Below are 15,364 nucleotides of genomic sequence, written 5' to 3'. Positions count from 1 at the left end.
TTATCGCACAGGCACTGTGCAATAACCCTGGAACACTAAAATACTCACTGTGCCTACAAATTATATATATTTATTTAGTTTAAAATACAAAATGTGCAATACATTTCACTCATTACTGTATATTTGAACAGGCTGTATATACTGTACATACTATATGTATATAAAGTAACCTGTCACTTTTCTTCACCATTTAATATTCATATTCGTTTAATATCTCAGCACTCCTTGCATGCTTCACATCTTTGCACTATTTGCATCCTGTTTACAGCTCACAGAAACGGTTTCATCTGTACATAGTCATTCCTTGTGTATATTTCTGAAGAATGTGTTATTATTTTTGTGTAAATACATTGAAAGCCACTAAACCAGAGTCAAATTCCTTAAATAAACATATTGGCTGACAAAGATGATTCTGATTACTTCTAATTGTCTTTTGAGTTAACATATTTTCCAAATTATGTACAGAGTTCTCAAAAACTGGATGAAAAAGCTAAAAAACAAAACAAAGAAAGGAAAAAAGCGAAGTATTTTATATTTTGAAGATTTTCTAGGGAAAACAAAATGAATACTTTTTAAATCTTTCTATTAACAAACATTTTTAATTATTTGTCATCTCAGTGGTTATACCAATATTTTGTCATATACAGTGTCCGTGGCGGTTGATGGATTTTACCATGATTAACCTGTAGGGTGCACCAATGGGAAATAAAACGTAGAAGAAGAAGAAAGTCCTGCAACAAATATTTTAAATCCCTGAGTAATGTCTTTCAGGCAGCAAGTCTATAGTAATCCAAGGTTTTTTCCACCAGTAACAAATTTCACCTGTCAGATTTTACGTTTATGTTACACTGAAATCTATTTAGTATTTTTAGGGCACATGTTGTGGCTTAAAATCTGCCAAATTAGCAACCATGTTGCCTGACAGACTAAACTCAGGGAGGGAAGACGTCACGGCCTCAAAAGAATGCGCGGGTCAATTGCATATTATTAACAGTTCCATTGTTTTGCTAACGCTAACGTTTGGCTAGCAAGTGTGCGAAATAGCCGCTTAACCAGCTTTTACGTGATAGTTAAACAGTTTTTAGTGGATTCAAATAAATTCGCTCTGGGCGCTAACCGAATAAGAGCAGTAACGTTAATTAAAAGCGAAATGATAAGTCGTTGGCTGTTAGCTGGTGAGTAGCGGACGTTGGGCTCGCCGTCGTAAACAGACGCCTAATGTAACTGTTAGAAAACGATATAACGTTAATTACATAACATAAATGGAGACAAAGTACCCCGCTTTGGTAAGTTTATGTCTTTACTTTTGTGTTTGAGTTTTCTAGTGTGTGTCTGAGTAGGGAGGGCTAAACAAACATGTACAGAAGTTACTATCAGAAGGTAACAGCTTTGTAACGTTAAAGCACTTAGCTAAAACTAGCATCAAGCCTGCTATAAACAGTGGAAGAAGTATTCAGATCCTTTACGTAAGTAAAAGTACCAATACATCAATGTAAAAATACTCCATAACAAGTAGAAGACTAGCATGAAAAATCCCACTTCAGTAAACGTATATAAGTTAGTTATATAGTTATAGTCAGTTATATATAAGTTACATTAGCAGCAAAATGTAATTAAAGTATTGTTGTAAAAGTAGTAACTTAGTTTGGTCCCTCTGACTGATATATTATTATATATGACATCATCAGTGTTTAGGGCAGCATGTTATTGTTGTGGTTGCTGGAGGTGGAGCTAGTTTGAACTACTTTATATACAGTCGGTTAGTTTAGTCCAGTGGTTCCCAACCTAAAGGTCGGCACCTCCAAAGGGTCACCAGATAAATCTGAGGGGTTGTGAGATGATTAATGGGAGAGGAAAGAAGAAAAAAAAAAAAGCTCTGATACACAAATCTGTTTTCAGTTTTTGGCCTTCTTCTTTAATCTTTGATTTTTGGTGAAATGTTGGATCATTTATTGAAATGATACCATGAGAGAAGTTTAGAGGTAAAAATCACTATTTGGTGAAACCGTTAACAGCTCATAGACATCTGAAATGTGACCCAGACACACTGCTTTTTCTAAGACGTCAAAAGCCAAAAGGGTTGGCAACCTTTAACAATGTGTTGTATTTTAAAAGCTTGTTATATTATCCATTGTGTCAAATCTTCATCTGAAAAGTAAAGCTTTCAAATAAATGTAGTGGATTAGAAAGTACAATATTTCCCTCTGAAATGTAGTGGAGTGGAAGTATAAAGTAGCGTCAAATGGAAATACTCAAGTAAAGTACAAGTACCTCAAAATTGTGCTTAATTACAGTACTTGAGTAAATGTATGTAGTTACTTTACACCACTGGTAATAAATGCCACCTTTGTGAAGGTTTAGTTTTTGTTTAAACTGAAAAGTGTTTATTTAACCTCATGGTCATTTTGGAGGCTTTAGTTTGTGATGCTGTTAAAATGTAATACGTAATACTGGAGTTTGTTTTTGTCCAACCAAGGAGGACTGTTACAGTAGATAATAGACTTAACTTCATTTTTAAGCTTCTTCAACCTAAAAAAAAAACAGATAACTGAGAGTAGTAGTCAAGGGATGTAGTTAGCTGCTAATATATTGCCCAGATTTACAGTAGCTAGAGTAAATTACAGTAGACGCAGTTAAAAAGCCAGCTAACTTTCTCTCTACTTGTCTGTTCACAGAAGAGACCAAAGAGGAAGCTCTGCTACCCCACAAACAAGGAAAGGTAAGTTTTTAATATATATATATATATATATATATATATATATATATATATATATATATATATATATATATATATATACTTTAATGTTTCAGGAGGAATAACTTGCAATTCATAATATTATTGGGGTGTTGTCTGTTTTAAGGGAGCAATTATCTGAAAAGTCTGAAAATACAGGGCTAAAACTTTCAGCAGTTGTTGCAGGTCACTTTAATAAATGTGAGATTGAGATTTCTAAATGACCTTCAGCATGTTGTTATAATAGTTATTCCTATAATCAATACATTTCTTTGCTGTAATCCCACTAATCTTCACCATTTTGTCATGAATGTTGTATACTTTTTAATATGTTTATGTTTATTTGGTTAGCTTCTAGGGAGTTTTAAATATTCCATGTTTAAAGCAAATCAAGTTGGTGTTGAGCGTCTCAGCATTTATGTGTGAATTGTATAATGATATTCTGCCAGCCAACACTTAATCCTGAGATTTGTGTTTTCAGTCCATCCAGACAATGGGCAGGAGAGCTGCTTCTGGAAGACGTTAGTAAGATGTTTGATGACTTGGGTGAGTGTGTGTGATGAATTTGCTTTTTTGGCAGTTAGTTTTGCAATTTCTCCCTTGATATCATCTATGTTCTCTTATTTTCAGATTCAGCCTCACATGATGATTGCGATGTACTTCCCCCATCTCTACTGCTTGATACTGAGAATAAACAGGAGGAGGGAGAGGCTGCAGATGTCCCACAGGAGGGATCCCTAACTGAAAAACCTCCAACATGCAAAATGGTAAAGTAGAGTCAGTCAGTACAATGACTTTGGCTTATATTAATAAGGAATAGTCACACTCTTCTGTTGACAAAAAGGATAGGTTCACATTTTTTCAAGTCTGTCTTAAAACAATAGCTAGGCTACCATATGTTTATTGAAAAAAGTACCTGACCCCTTTGAATGGAGCAGACAAGTCATGACATGCAGAAGTGCTTAGTTTTCTTTTTTGTTTTTGATCAGCCAGTAATTATACAACTTACTTTTTCTGCTGTTAAATGCAATTCACTCTGTTTGCCAGGCATTTCCAATGTTATTCAAAACTTTATTGCAACTCGATGTTCCTTTGTAGACTCAACAGCTCTTGTTAGTGTGCGAACTATGCTATGAGTTTCAGGGGAGCTTGCATGCTTGTATCTTTATGAAAGTGAATTAGTGATGAATCACCTTCATGCATGAATCAGACATCAATAACAGCCTAATTTTACGCATGATCCATGATGATGAAGATACAGAAAATAGAAATGCTCCCCATGGCTCCCCTGTAGTTCGCACCCTGGCTCTTGTGTATCTGTTTTGGGATTTGTACACCTTTCTTAAATTAAACTTTATTTGCTCTCTTGTGTTTGTTGAACCATTCAATGGATGTTTTTGTTTTGATTCTTTTAGGTTCCAAAAGAAGATGACCTACATCCTGTGACCAGGTCAGCCAGTCCTAAACTGGACATCGGTAAGAGACTCCCACCTGAATTATACTAAGAAGATAATTTGCTTTTACTTTCAACCTCTAAATCTAAATGTATTAAATGTTCAGTTCCTTCTTCTTTTGTACATGCAGACGTCTTCCTTTTTAAAGTTTGTTGCTTCTCCTTGTTGTAGATTTGGACATCCCATTTAAAGGGCATGGGCCAGTGAAGACCTCCAGCCCTATTGAAAGTGATATCGGTGCAGAGGAACAGGACAATGAAAAAGAGCAAGCTGTGTCCCCGATCCTCTTTTTCTGTGAAGAAAAAGAACAAGAAGAGGCAAAGAAGGAGCCTCTTCCCATCCAGAAACCCCAGAGCAATGGGCTCACCACAGAGGAGTAAGTAGTATTTATATATTTATGCCTTTCATATTGGAAATAAGTTAGAAATTAATTCTGCACACACTGGTTTTTACATTTAAATTTGACATTAACATTGCAAGTCTGTATATTTCCACTAGTTAATCTACAGCATGTTTCTTTTAATAATTCTCCTTTCCTCCAGAAGTGACGATTTCAATTTGGAGTCTCCTCCAAGTAAGATTTTTCTCAGCAAATCCAAGTCCAGTCACAAAAACAAGGTGGAGGCATCATGGTAAGTGGCTTTGCAATTCTCAACATGATGATTATTTTGCTGCAGGTACTCAAGCACGCCATCAGTACCTGATGTTGTATCACTGTACATGTGAATAACTACTTACTTACTTTCCTGCGCAGCAAAGAGAGTCACCCAGGCGATGAAAACATACCCAAGAAATCTCAAATACCTGTTTTGGAGGGCAAAAGTAAAACAGAAAGGTAAGAAGTGACGACTCTTTAACGTATAGTTATATTTATTTAGTTCTTTCACTTCTGATCTAGTTTGATAACAATACGGCAATATTTGAAGCATATATTGATATTTGAGAGTAAAAAAAATCCCTCCAATTTGGTCATGAAAGAGTTGTGACAAAGATGTGTGTTGTAGAAGAGTTGAACAGTAAACTTTATAATTAAATATGACAGTAAGTGTGAAAAGTAACTTAACTGGAAACTACATTATTATAGCTATAAATAATACAAAAAATATAGACATATTTAAAAATGTCATTTATTTAATGAAAAATGTAAAAAAAATAGAAAATCTTTGTACTTTTTGTAATTTCTTTTTGCATATTAATGTACTGTACATGCCGTATGAGGCAATGCGACATGATAATAGTGGACTGCCATTATATCAGGCATCCTCTATTTGAATCCATCTAACAGACAATTCTCCATCCCCATAATGTGGTAGACAGAAGAACTGATGTTATATAATACATTAAAAACTTCATCATTAATCATTAATGCTGTTGCATAATGTATAATAAAAAAACAGTGGAAATCAAGTAAATAAGTTCTGTTTCTTTCTTTTTGGTTATTACCAGGCAAGAAAATACAAATCCGCCTGTGTCAGCAATGGAGCCTGAACACTCAGCTCCTGAGAAAAACACAGAAAGTGTTCGCAAGGAGCCAGCAGCGGAAACGTCCACCCGTGTGGGAAAAGAGATGACAGCTTTCCTACAGAAACTTAGAGATGCTGGGCAGCCCAAACCTGCAAGGTAAGTTTAGATAAAAGGACGTCTTAATAATTTGATGCTGTGATGTTAACCAGGTAAAAAATGACCACGACAGACATATAGTAAAGGCCTCTGTATTAATCCTTTTGTATGTCTGTTGTGTTTTATTGTACAAACAATTAATAATCCATTCAATTTTAATTTTTTAAGTTCTAGAAAGTCACTGTCACCGGTTAAAGTACCCACGTGTCCACCTGAGCCAGAGGATGACTTTCTGATCCTGGAGGACGATACACCTATTCGGTTTTCCATCCTTAGTAAAACTGCTGCCAAAAAGAAACAGAGGCAGAACAAAACCTCCAGCACCGACAAAGACAGCTCAACAGACAAGGGGGTGAAGGATGTTTTTGTGCAACTAGAGATGACACAGAAACAGCTGGAATCGGATCAGACAAACAGGAAACTTCAGAGTAAGACTGTCAATCAGAAAATGAAGAAAAAAGGCAAAGAGAGAGAGAAAGAAGTGACTGAGACAGACATGGATGGATGCATTCGTTCCAATCCTGAGGATCTTCCTGCAGTTGACTCGGTGGATCAAGATAAACCAAACAAAAAAACCCAACAGCGACTCAAGAAAGACAGTGACAACGCAGAGGACAAACCTAAAGACACAGCCAGCAGGGAAACAGATGAAGAAAACTCCTCAAAACCCCAGAGGTCGTCTGAGGTGAAGAGATCAAAGTCTTCAAAATATAAGAAAGAAAATGCCAAGACAAGCAAAGCTAAATCATTAAAGGTGACCAGAAAAGAGATGCAGGGATCTGATGGAGCGAAGGAACAAAGGAGCAGTGAGCAGGATGCAGATGTTGAAGACCTGGGTTCTCTTTCAGGTAAGGTTCTCCAGCTCTTGAAATCTCTTTCTGTTAACACTGAATCTTTCCTGCTAGTTATTATCATGTTTCTTCATGTATATGCAGATAATATCTATATTTGTGAATAAAAAGCTGGAAAATAGAAGTTGCTCTACTTAGTGAATAAATTAATAAATTCAAAATATTTGGCTTCAAATAAAATCAAATTCAAAATTTAAGCTCTAAACATTTATTCTAAATTTTGAGCTCTTTTGTGTGTGTGTGCAAAACGAGTTGCGATATTTCCAGTTTTTTACTGTTAATTTATTATTTATTCTTTATTTTGATCCCCTTTAGCTTCCACACGAGGATTGTTAGTCATTCTGATCCACACAAAACAGCAATGTAAACAAACAAAATCACGTAGTATCAATGACACAAGAAAAGGCAGAACAAGCTAAACATTACATAAAAAATTATATAATATTAATATGTTAAAATATACATTTTTTGTGATGTAATCAAAAATGTATAATTTTTTAAAAAATTTTTCCATAGATTTAAAATCAGTGGTAAAAGTCATTTCAAGCATCTCATTAAACATATACACAGTATAATACATGTTTTTTCTGTTTCTTCTGTCCCACAGACAAAGAACTCTTGAAATCTGAAGCACAAACAGCAAATGTTAAGACCAAACAGAACAAACAGTCAACTGTTTCTGTGGAGAGTTCGTCTGATGATGGTCAGTTGCTTGGGAAAAGGAAAAGAAATCCACCTGGACAGTGGTGGTTGAGCTGCCCTGAGAGCACAGAGGAAACAAAGATAACAGACAACCAGCCTGTTCTGAAGAAGTCCAAACAGAACCGTAAAGAGCTCTCAGCAGAAGTATCTCCACCTGTGAAGGCTAAGAATGAAGGACTCTTAAAGCAAAGACATCACAACACAAATAAAAAGAAAAACAAACACAGAACTACAAGAGAAAACAACCCAGACAAGGTGAAAGCAACAGCTGAACCTCACATGATTGGTTCACAGCAGATTGAAGCTCAGGAGCAGCAGCAGGACGTCTTAGACCAGGACCTGGATCTGGTATTTCCACACAGAGAACACAGCTTCAACTCAGGTAAGATCAGGAAGTTGCCTAAACAGACTCTGATAGCTGATTTTAATAAAAATATCTACCTCATCTTCAGGCATTTACTTTTTTTCACTTTTTAGTTAAGTTCAACTATATTGCAGTTTTGTAAACAGCATAAAGGTTTTTAACTTACACATATGTGATATTTTACAGGGGATCAGATATTTCAGAGAGTGTATCATCACAGCGGTAGTGAAAAAATGTCCAGCTCACCAGCAGCACCTGTATCTCCCAGTAGACCTTCGGAGCAGCTCGGGTCACCAAAACGAGAAAAACGGAGGCGGAAACCTCCTGGTGCATGGTGGACAGTTGATAACACGTCTGAGAACATGGAGAGCGTTTCCTCTCAGTCTCAGCAGCTCAACCCCAAGGAGCCCAAACCTCATAAGGAAAGAAAAACAAAACAAAACAAAAGCAGATCTCCTGAACCTGGGACTCTCAAAAAGGGCAACAGTGCAGTCTCATCAAAACCACCGGGGGGAGCTCACGTAACTCCTCTGAAACCAAGGCGGGCTCCAGAGACTGTCAAACGCACCCTGGCCACATTTAAGGACGTTTTTACTTCAGCCACAGAGAGCACTGCTGTACTCAACAACAGCGATGCAGGTCAGAATAACAGACGTGATGTCACTGTGTGTCCTGCTGAGGAGTCTGCCACTGACGGTACAACACTCAGTAAGACTAACAAAGAGATTCTCAGTATAGATGCAGGTGAATTCAACCGCGAGAGCCCGTCAGCCAGAAGGCGTCACAGCACGTAAGGAAAAGCCTAAATGTTTTCACTCTTAACTGTCTCCCTCTAATTGTTTGTTTAAATTGTTTTTTTTAATCTTTTTCGGCAGGTCAGCTGTCCTCAGGAGCGGGCCGTCATCCATGATTGAGCTGGAACAGTACGAGGAAAATGACGACATGAGTAGGTTTTAAAACGCATTAAAATACACTTCAATCATACTTGTAGATTTACTTTACTTGGATCTTTATTTTGACTTTTTTTTTTCATTTTGATGTTTTTCCAAATATTGTCTTGTTAAAATAGTATAATTTCATAAACCAAAGTGTAACTTTTAAGGTAAAGGTTTATAATAATCTTAACAGTTAACAACTACACTGTAAAACTAATGTAAAAAGGCTAGAGCTGCAACGAAAATGAATCTGCAACTATTCTGATAATTGATTAATTGGTTTGAGTCATTTTTTGAGACAAAATGCTAAAATTTTGTGGTTCTAGCTTCTTAAATGTGAATATTATTTATTGTGGGCAGTTGGTGGGACAAAACGCTGATCAACATTTTTCACACTTGTCACTTGGCATTTTATAGACCTGACAACTAATCGATTGATCGAGATGATAATCAACAGATGAATCAATAATGAAAATAATCATGAGTTGCAGTCCTACTTGTCCAATTCCAGGCTTCAAGACTGGCTTGTCTGTCACTTAGAAACAACACTAGACCAGAATATCTATGACAGTATGAGCACACAAACAGTATTAGTTTAATTGGCTGTTAAGTTGACATGAAACAGCAGCATAATCAGACGAGTATTCAAGAGTAACATCTCTTCCTTCTTGCTGTTTTGAAAATATAACGGCTGTAATGGTTTTGCTTAGTGTTGCTTTAAATAGTTTGTACTTCAAACAGATGGCAACCAAGTTACATACAGTGCAGTACGATGAAGATATATGTAACCCAGCGGATGAATATTCTGTGTACATGTAATAATAAAAGACATGAAAAACATGTCATAGTGGCTACAAAACAGTCCTGTTACTCAAGCTCACCAACAAGGTTTTAACTCACCAGTGGGAACAACAGAAGCCTGAAAATAATGTTCATTATAGGCACCTGAGAGAGAGAAATGTCAGTGTGAGGTCATTCTTACATAAATAATATAAAAATGCTACGTTTGACAGTTCTGTTCTGTCAAGGTTGACAACCGCATTGCAATATTTACACTGTGCCCTTTCACCTTCTCTGATGAATGAAAAACGCAGCAGGTTGGCCTTTGACACCCTTATAAGCAGGTTAAACAGCATCATCTGGTGGACAGTTTTGGTTTTTTTAGGCATGGGACATCTTTAAATTATACAAAATAAAGTTGTTTTGTTTTCTTGTCTCTTTCTTTGTCAATTCCAGTTCTTCCATCAAGCAGAGTTGACCATTCTACGCTCTCTGTGTTGGATCTGTGCGCTCCGCCTCTCAAACCGCTCAGCCTACAGGCGAAGGATAAAGTCAACCTGGCGGAGTGGCTGAAGAGTCTCTGGCCTGCCACCGTGAATAGTAAGAAAACATAATGACTGAGAAAATACATGAAAAATAAAAATAAACAAGACACTTTATATAGCTTATATAATTTATGGCGACAATAACCTGGCATTTTATCTTACAGTATAAACATTAATAATCAGGTGCTTAAATGATGAGGTCGTGTCATGGTTATTCTGTAAGTGATGATTCATGATTTAAACAGAGCCTAAAAACCAACTGAAGCGAAGCATCAAAATCCAATATTACAATCTTGGAATATACACAAAAATGCTGTATGCCATCAAATAAAAATATTATTACTTTATTTTCTCATACTCTCTTTTCTGTTGTAAAGTATCACAAAATAAAGTTCAATTCATGATGTTTGTGCTAACGTGAAGGAGTTCACAAGGCTAGGCTCGCAGCTTTAAAATCCTGTCAAGATTTGAAATTTGGAGAGAAAGATGCTTTCAAAACATCCTCGACCTACAAGAATAGAGAGTGTCACTGCATCCTGCTACACAGTATTATTAAAACTGTCTTTCCTGCTGAGTTAATGTTATGTAGCTCTCTCTCTCTTAGTTGACACTTCTCCACATTTCTTTCTTGCTGAGCAAAACCAAACATATTCCAGGGAAATGTTGACTACTTGTCTACTGTGTTATTGAGTTCACAGTGTGATGTTACTGTTGTGTTTACATTTATTTCACATTCTGTATGAAGGCAGGAGTCCTTCAGAGATGCTCTGTGACCTCAAAGTCCAAAATTAGTCATCCCATATTAGAGCTGCAGCAATTAATTGATTAGTCGATTGACACACAGTTGATCGGCAACAATTTTGATAACTGAATAATCATTTTAGTCATTTTTTAAATGAAAAATGCTAAATATTTTCTGGTTGCAGCTTCTTAAATGTGAGGATTTGAAGCTTTTATGTCATACATGATTGTATAACTACTTTGTGTAAGATATTAAGTTTACTAAGAGTTTGTTAGACAAAATAAGACATTTGAAGACGTCACCATGGACTCTTAACAAAAGATAATTATAGACAAAATGATTCCTCGACGAATTTAGAAAACAATGGGCAGATTAATTGATGATGAAAATAATTGTTAGTTACAGCAATATGTCATCAAATTAAAATATAATTACCAGTCTATTTCCTCATACTCGCTTTTCTGTTTTAAATATATAATACTTTAACCGATTTTCACATAGTATAATGTTTCTCAACTTGTAAACATTACTTTCATATGATTCTTCTGAAGACAGAAGAAAGATAAAACATGATTAATTATCGACTAGACCTATCATTGAATTTCTTTTTTACTGTTTGATATCCTTGCAGATGGAGCTGAGATCACTCCAGACCACTTCGATTGGTACTTCTACCAAGGCAGAGCGATTGGCTTCCTGCAGGACCTGCAGAGTGGATCCATCTCGAATGGAAAGATCCTGCTGGGCTCCTACATGAAGAAGCCTCTCTGGGTGGACCACAGCGCTACAACAGTCAGAAAAATTTTCTCATGTAAGATTATGTTCTACTCCTGTCTTGTAAGTCTATTCATTTCTTTCCTTATTGTGTTTTTCAAGGTTTTCAACTTATTAACAAGCTCTGTGAGTGTAACCGTCGACTGCAATGAGACCCGTTTCAACCCAGGACGATCCTTCATGGTGGAATGTGGTAAGAATATCATATCATTACATGTATTAAGGCAGAATTAACTCACTGTATTATATTTTAATGTGTTTTTACACCCTTAGGAAGTTCATTACAGTACTACTTTATTAATTGTGACCATATTTCTACCTAGAACTCTTAGCAGTAATTTTTTAGCTTGAGATGTATACGTATGAAAAGTATTATCTTGTTATTTTGCTTATTAATCTTACTGTGTGTTCAAACAGGACATGCCTACAGCATCCAGAACCTCACCGCACAGCCTGCAGTTCTCTGCTTCACCAGGATACTTGAAGAAAGTCCAGACTGAAGTTGTCCACTGAATTGCAGCTAGATAACCAGCCACATTTCCCTAATGACACCTAAAGGGTGTGGGATGGGGGGTGGGAGGGTGGGGTGGGGGGAATTGTAAATCACATTATGTGTATACTTCGAATGCAATGGACTTTCTGTATTAAGATATTAGTTGTAAATAGAAAAGACTTGGCAGTTATTTTTATTTTTTTTGATCCTTGTAAAGATAAAACTGAAGTTAAAAAATAACTTGTAATAAAGTTGTGCTTTTTTTTTTTAACTTGAGTTTTCTTTTGCTGTCCTGTGTGATTTTGCTTGTGTTGTTTCCAGCCTCTAAGCAGCAGTACACAACTGTACAACTACCTTCTACAAGGCAAGGAGCTGTCAGATATAGTTTATTTAAATGTGAAACAATGTCTTCATTTGCAGTTAATTTTGTTTGGATTATAAAACAGTAGATTAATGTGCTAATTGCTAATTAATTTAAAAGAATATACTGTATAGCTCTGTTGGGTTATTTGCAGTGACTAAAACATTTTATATTCAAGAATACCGAATTATGTAGTTCTGGTTTTTAACAACCACAAAATATTACAATTATGTCCACAAACACAAAATCACTTTGTGAAAACTGAGCTCAACAGACAAGAATAAGTGACTGAAAGGTTAGAGTTAGAACTTTTTAACAAGATGCAGCAACTAATGTTAGCTGCTTTGTATCAAAATGTCAAGGCTTTTCACCAAAACTCAAGGTTCAGGAGAGCTGATGATGTTTGGCTTGAGGGTTAACGATAACGAATGCTGGTCCATTAATGTTAAGAGATGGATGACCATCAGAACATAACGAAAAAATCATGACAGGCATTTAGCCATTACTATTCATCTATCCTGCGCTCTGCTCAGGTTGTGACTTCATTTAAATATCAGTATTTTCAAAAGGATATGCAGCTATTTGCAAAAGAATACCATACTTTAAATACTTAATTAGAGCTGCAATTATCAGTCGATTAATTACTACTACTACTACTATTTTGGTAATCTAGTAATCCTTTTGGTCATTTTTTTAAAGGAAAAAATGCCAAAATTCTCTGATTCCAGCTTCTTAAACGTGAATATTAACTGGTTTCTTTAGTCTTCTATGAGAGCAAACTGAATATCTGGGTTGTGGACTGTTGGTTGGGACAAAACAAGACATTTGAGGTTGCACCTTGTGTTTTGGGAACAGTGATCAACATTTTTCACAATTTTCTGACATTTTACAGACCAAACAACTAAACGATTAATCGAGGAACTTGTTAGTTGCAGCCCTAAACTTTATAGTAATTTCAAATGTTATTTTTCTTATGGTGCACAACATAAAGTCATCTTTTAGTCTGTCTGTTTAGTATTCTATGTAAAATGCAGCACCACACAGTTTAATCTACCTTTTATTATCAGGTACTTGCAACAGAAGGGAAACTTTCAGATAAGAATAAATACCAAGGTTCAAGCTACAGTAAAGTCTCTGGTGGTATTCAGTCAGCACAAAAGTGATGTAAAAAAAAGTGAATCTATGGTAAATGGGGTTATTATATTTTAAGGTAAAGACTGAGCTCAGACACCTGAAACAGTGGTAATATCACACAGACAACACACCCAAGTCATACCGACTGTTCTGTCATCAAACATTTACTGACCTACTTCATGAGGCCTGAATTATCTCTCCGCATATGAATCTTATTGTTTCTTCCCCTTTATACTGTTAAATAATTAATGATACACTGATGCCAACATGTTTCTTAAACAAGAACCTTGGGATTGCTTTCTGATATTTGAGCAAACCTTGACACTACACAGCAATTTAGCTGTTAGTTAATAATGTAAAATATAGGCGGCGTATTGTGTAATTAAGGCGCTCCAATTAAAAATGTTGGGTCTGTTTCTGCAGGCTACAACATGTCCATCACTGTGGCAGACGCCTTCAGATAGAGCAACTCAAATTAAACTAATCAGTATTCATGACTGCAATGCAAAACAAAAGAACAGTGCCAGTTTGATAATTTATAATCTTTGAATGTCTAGTGTTAGCTGTGCACGGTGCATCAGCAGCCTGAATCGCCTCAGGGCAGGATCTCCTTCAGTGAAGAAGATGCTGCTTTGACCACCAGAGTATACACTGGAACGACCTCCCAGGTCCTTAATTATAAACTATGTCTATGACCAAATGTGCTGCCTGCAACACATCTGTGCAGTGAAATGGTCTGAGATACATCTCTCACTCTCTGCTCCTGAGAAAGAAAAAGTCAGGGGAGTGAATTGTTTGTGGAGGATTTTGTGTTCAGATTGAACATTTTAACAAGTGTTGGATGATGGTATGTTACAGAGTGATAGCAGTATATTGTGCTGGGAATCGGTATTCATATTCTGTATGATGTTTTTATTTGTTCATGTGTATATATTGTGTTGTTGGTGTTTTATCAATTCCATATATGTGCTTTTAACACATTCAAATAGCTTTATTAGCATGACTTTAATGAAAGACAGTGTTGCCAAAGCACTGTATGAATAATGAATGTTGACAATATTACAATATAAAGAAATCTATACATATATATATATATATATATATATATATATATATATATATATATATATATATATATATACACAAAATAATATAAAAAGGGTTCGAGCAGATTTAACGTATTTTCTTTACAGGAAAACCAAAGTATGAGCAACAAAAACAACCCTTCGAATGTGAAAAAAAGAATCACATAAGCAAATACATAAACATACATGATTATTGTGTGTGTCATGTGTGGGATACAGACTATAATACAAACATATAAAACATAAAAAGCAGGTCAGTCTGATTCCCTCTTGTTGTGGCAGGCAGAGACAAACTATCCTGCGAGAGCATGACTGTGTGTCAGTTCCCCCAGTACGAGTTTTAGTTTTTCATTATCTGAGTTATTAAAATGTTGATGCCAATTACTGAATTTTGTGAAGAACTGTTCCTGGGCAGATTTATAATTTGGTTGACTAATAGTTCTGGTCTCAGACTGGTGACATTGCTTGAACTGCTTGAAGAGAGAAACGTGCAATATTGTTGTACGGCACAAGCTGCACTTGTTTCGAGTGTTTTACTGATACTACAGAGATGCCTCATGGTGAGCGAGTAACTGAGTGAGTGAGTGAGTGTCACAGCATTCTGATCAGCAAAGCCTTCAATTCACATTGACTGAGGTGTCGCAGCCTAAACAGAGCCAGCACACATGCTGGATGGCACAGGGTGGTTGTCAAAAACAAGTTCCTGATACTCTGGTTTCACTGATTCAAGCCTGTGTGTTTTCTCACCTTCTACTGACTGGATGAATTATGCTTTGTAATGAAGTACAGT

General features: G+C 36.1%; 1 protein-coding gene across 1 annotated transcript; it reads left to right on the top strand.

Moving 5' to 3' along the window:
* Window positions 1–951: 951 nt before the first annotated feature.
* si:ch211-161h7.4 (enolase-phosphatase E1) lies at window positions 952–12,265 on the top strand. The gene is made up of 17 exons (XM_067578041.1): window positions 952–1,286; window positions 2,676–2,719; window positions 3,216–3,280; window positions 3,365–3,501; window positions 4,150–4,210; window positions 4,360–4,564; window positions 4,731–4,820; window positions 4,943–5,023; window positions 5,635–5,808; window positions 5,977–6,656; window positions 7,267–7,743; window positions 7,912–8,515; window positions 8,601–8,671; window positions 9,897–10,040; window positions 11,359–11,519; window positions 11,604–11,694; window positions 11,919–12,265. The coding sequence occupies exons 1-17, from the start codon at window positions 1,263–1,265 to the stop codon at window positions 11,999–12,001; spliced, it is 3,192 nt and encodes a 1,063-aa protein (XP_067434142.1). The 5' UTR covers window positions 952–1,262; the 3' UTR covers window positions 12,002–12,265.
* The last annotated feature ends 3,099 nt before the right edge of the window (window positions 12,266–15,364 follow it).

The sequence above is a fragment of the Thunnus thynnus genome, chromosome 21 (assembly GCF_963924715.1).
Source record: "Thunnus thynnus chromosome 21, fThuThy2.1, whole genome shotgun sequence".
NCBI lineage: Eukaryota > Metazoa > Chordata > Actinopteri > Scombriformes > Scombridae > Thunnus > Thunnus thynnus.
The sequence above is the reverse complement of the archived record's forward strand: the minus strand, read 5'-3'. Positions and strand labels throughout refer to the sequence as shown.

What these genes read in the sequence shown, in the direction of transcription:
- si:ch211-161h7.4 (XM_067578041.1), top strand. Translation starts at nt 1,263, where the DNA reads ATGGAGACAAAGTACCCCGCTTTG. An exon ending in TACCCCACAAACAAGGAAAG is followed by an intron (nt 2,720 to 3,215) that starts GTAAGTTTTTAA and finishes TTGTGTTTTCAG; the next exon opens with TCCATCCAGACAATGGGCAG. An exon ending in AATGGGCTCACCACAGAGGA is followed by an intron (nt 4,565 to 4,730) that starts GTAAGTAGTATT and finishes CCTTTCCTCCAG; the next exon opens with AAGTGACGATTTCAATTTGG.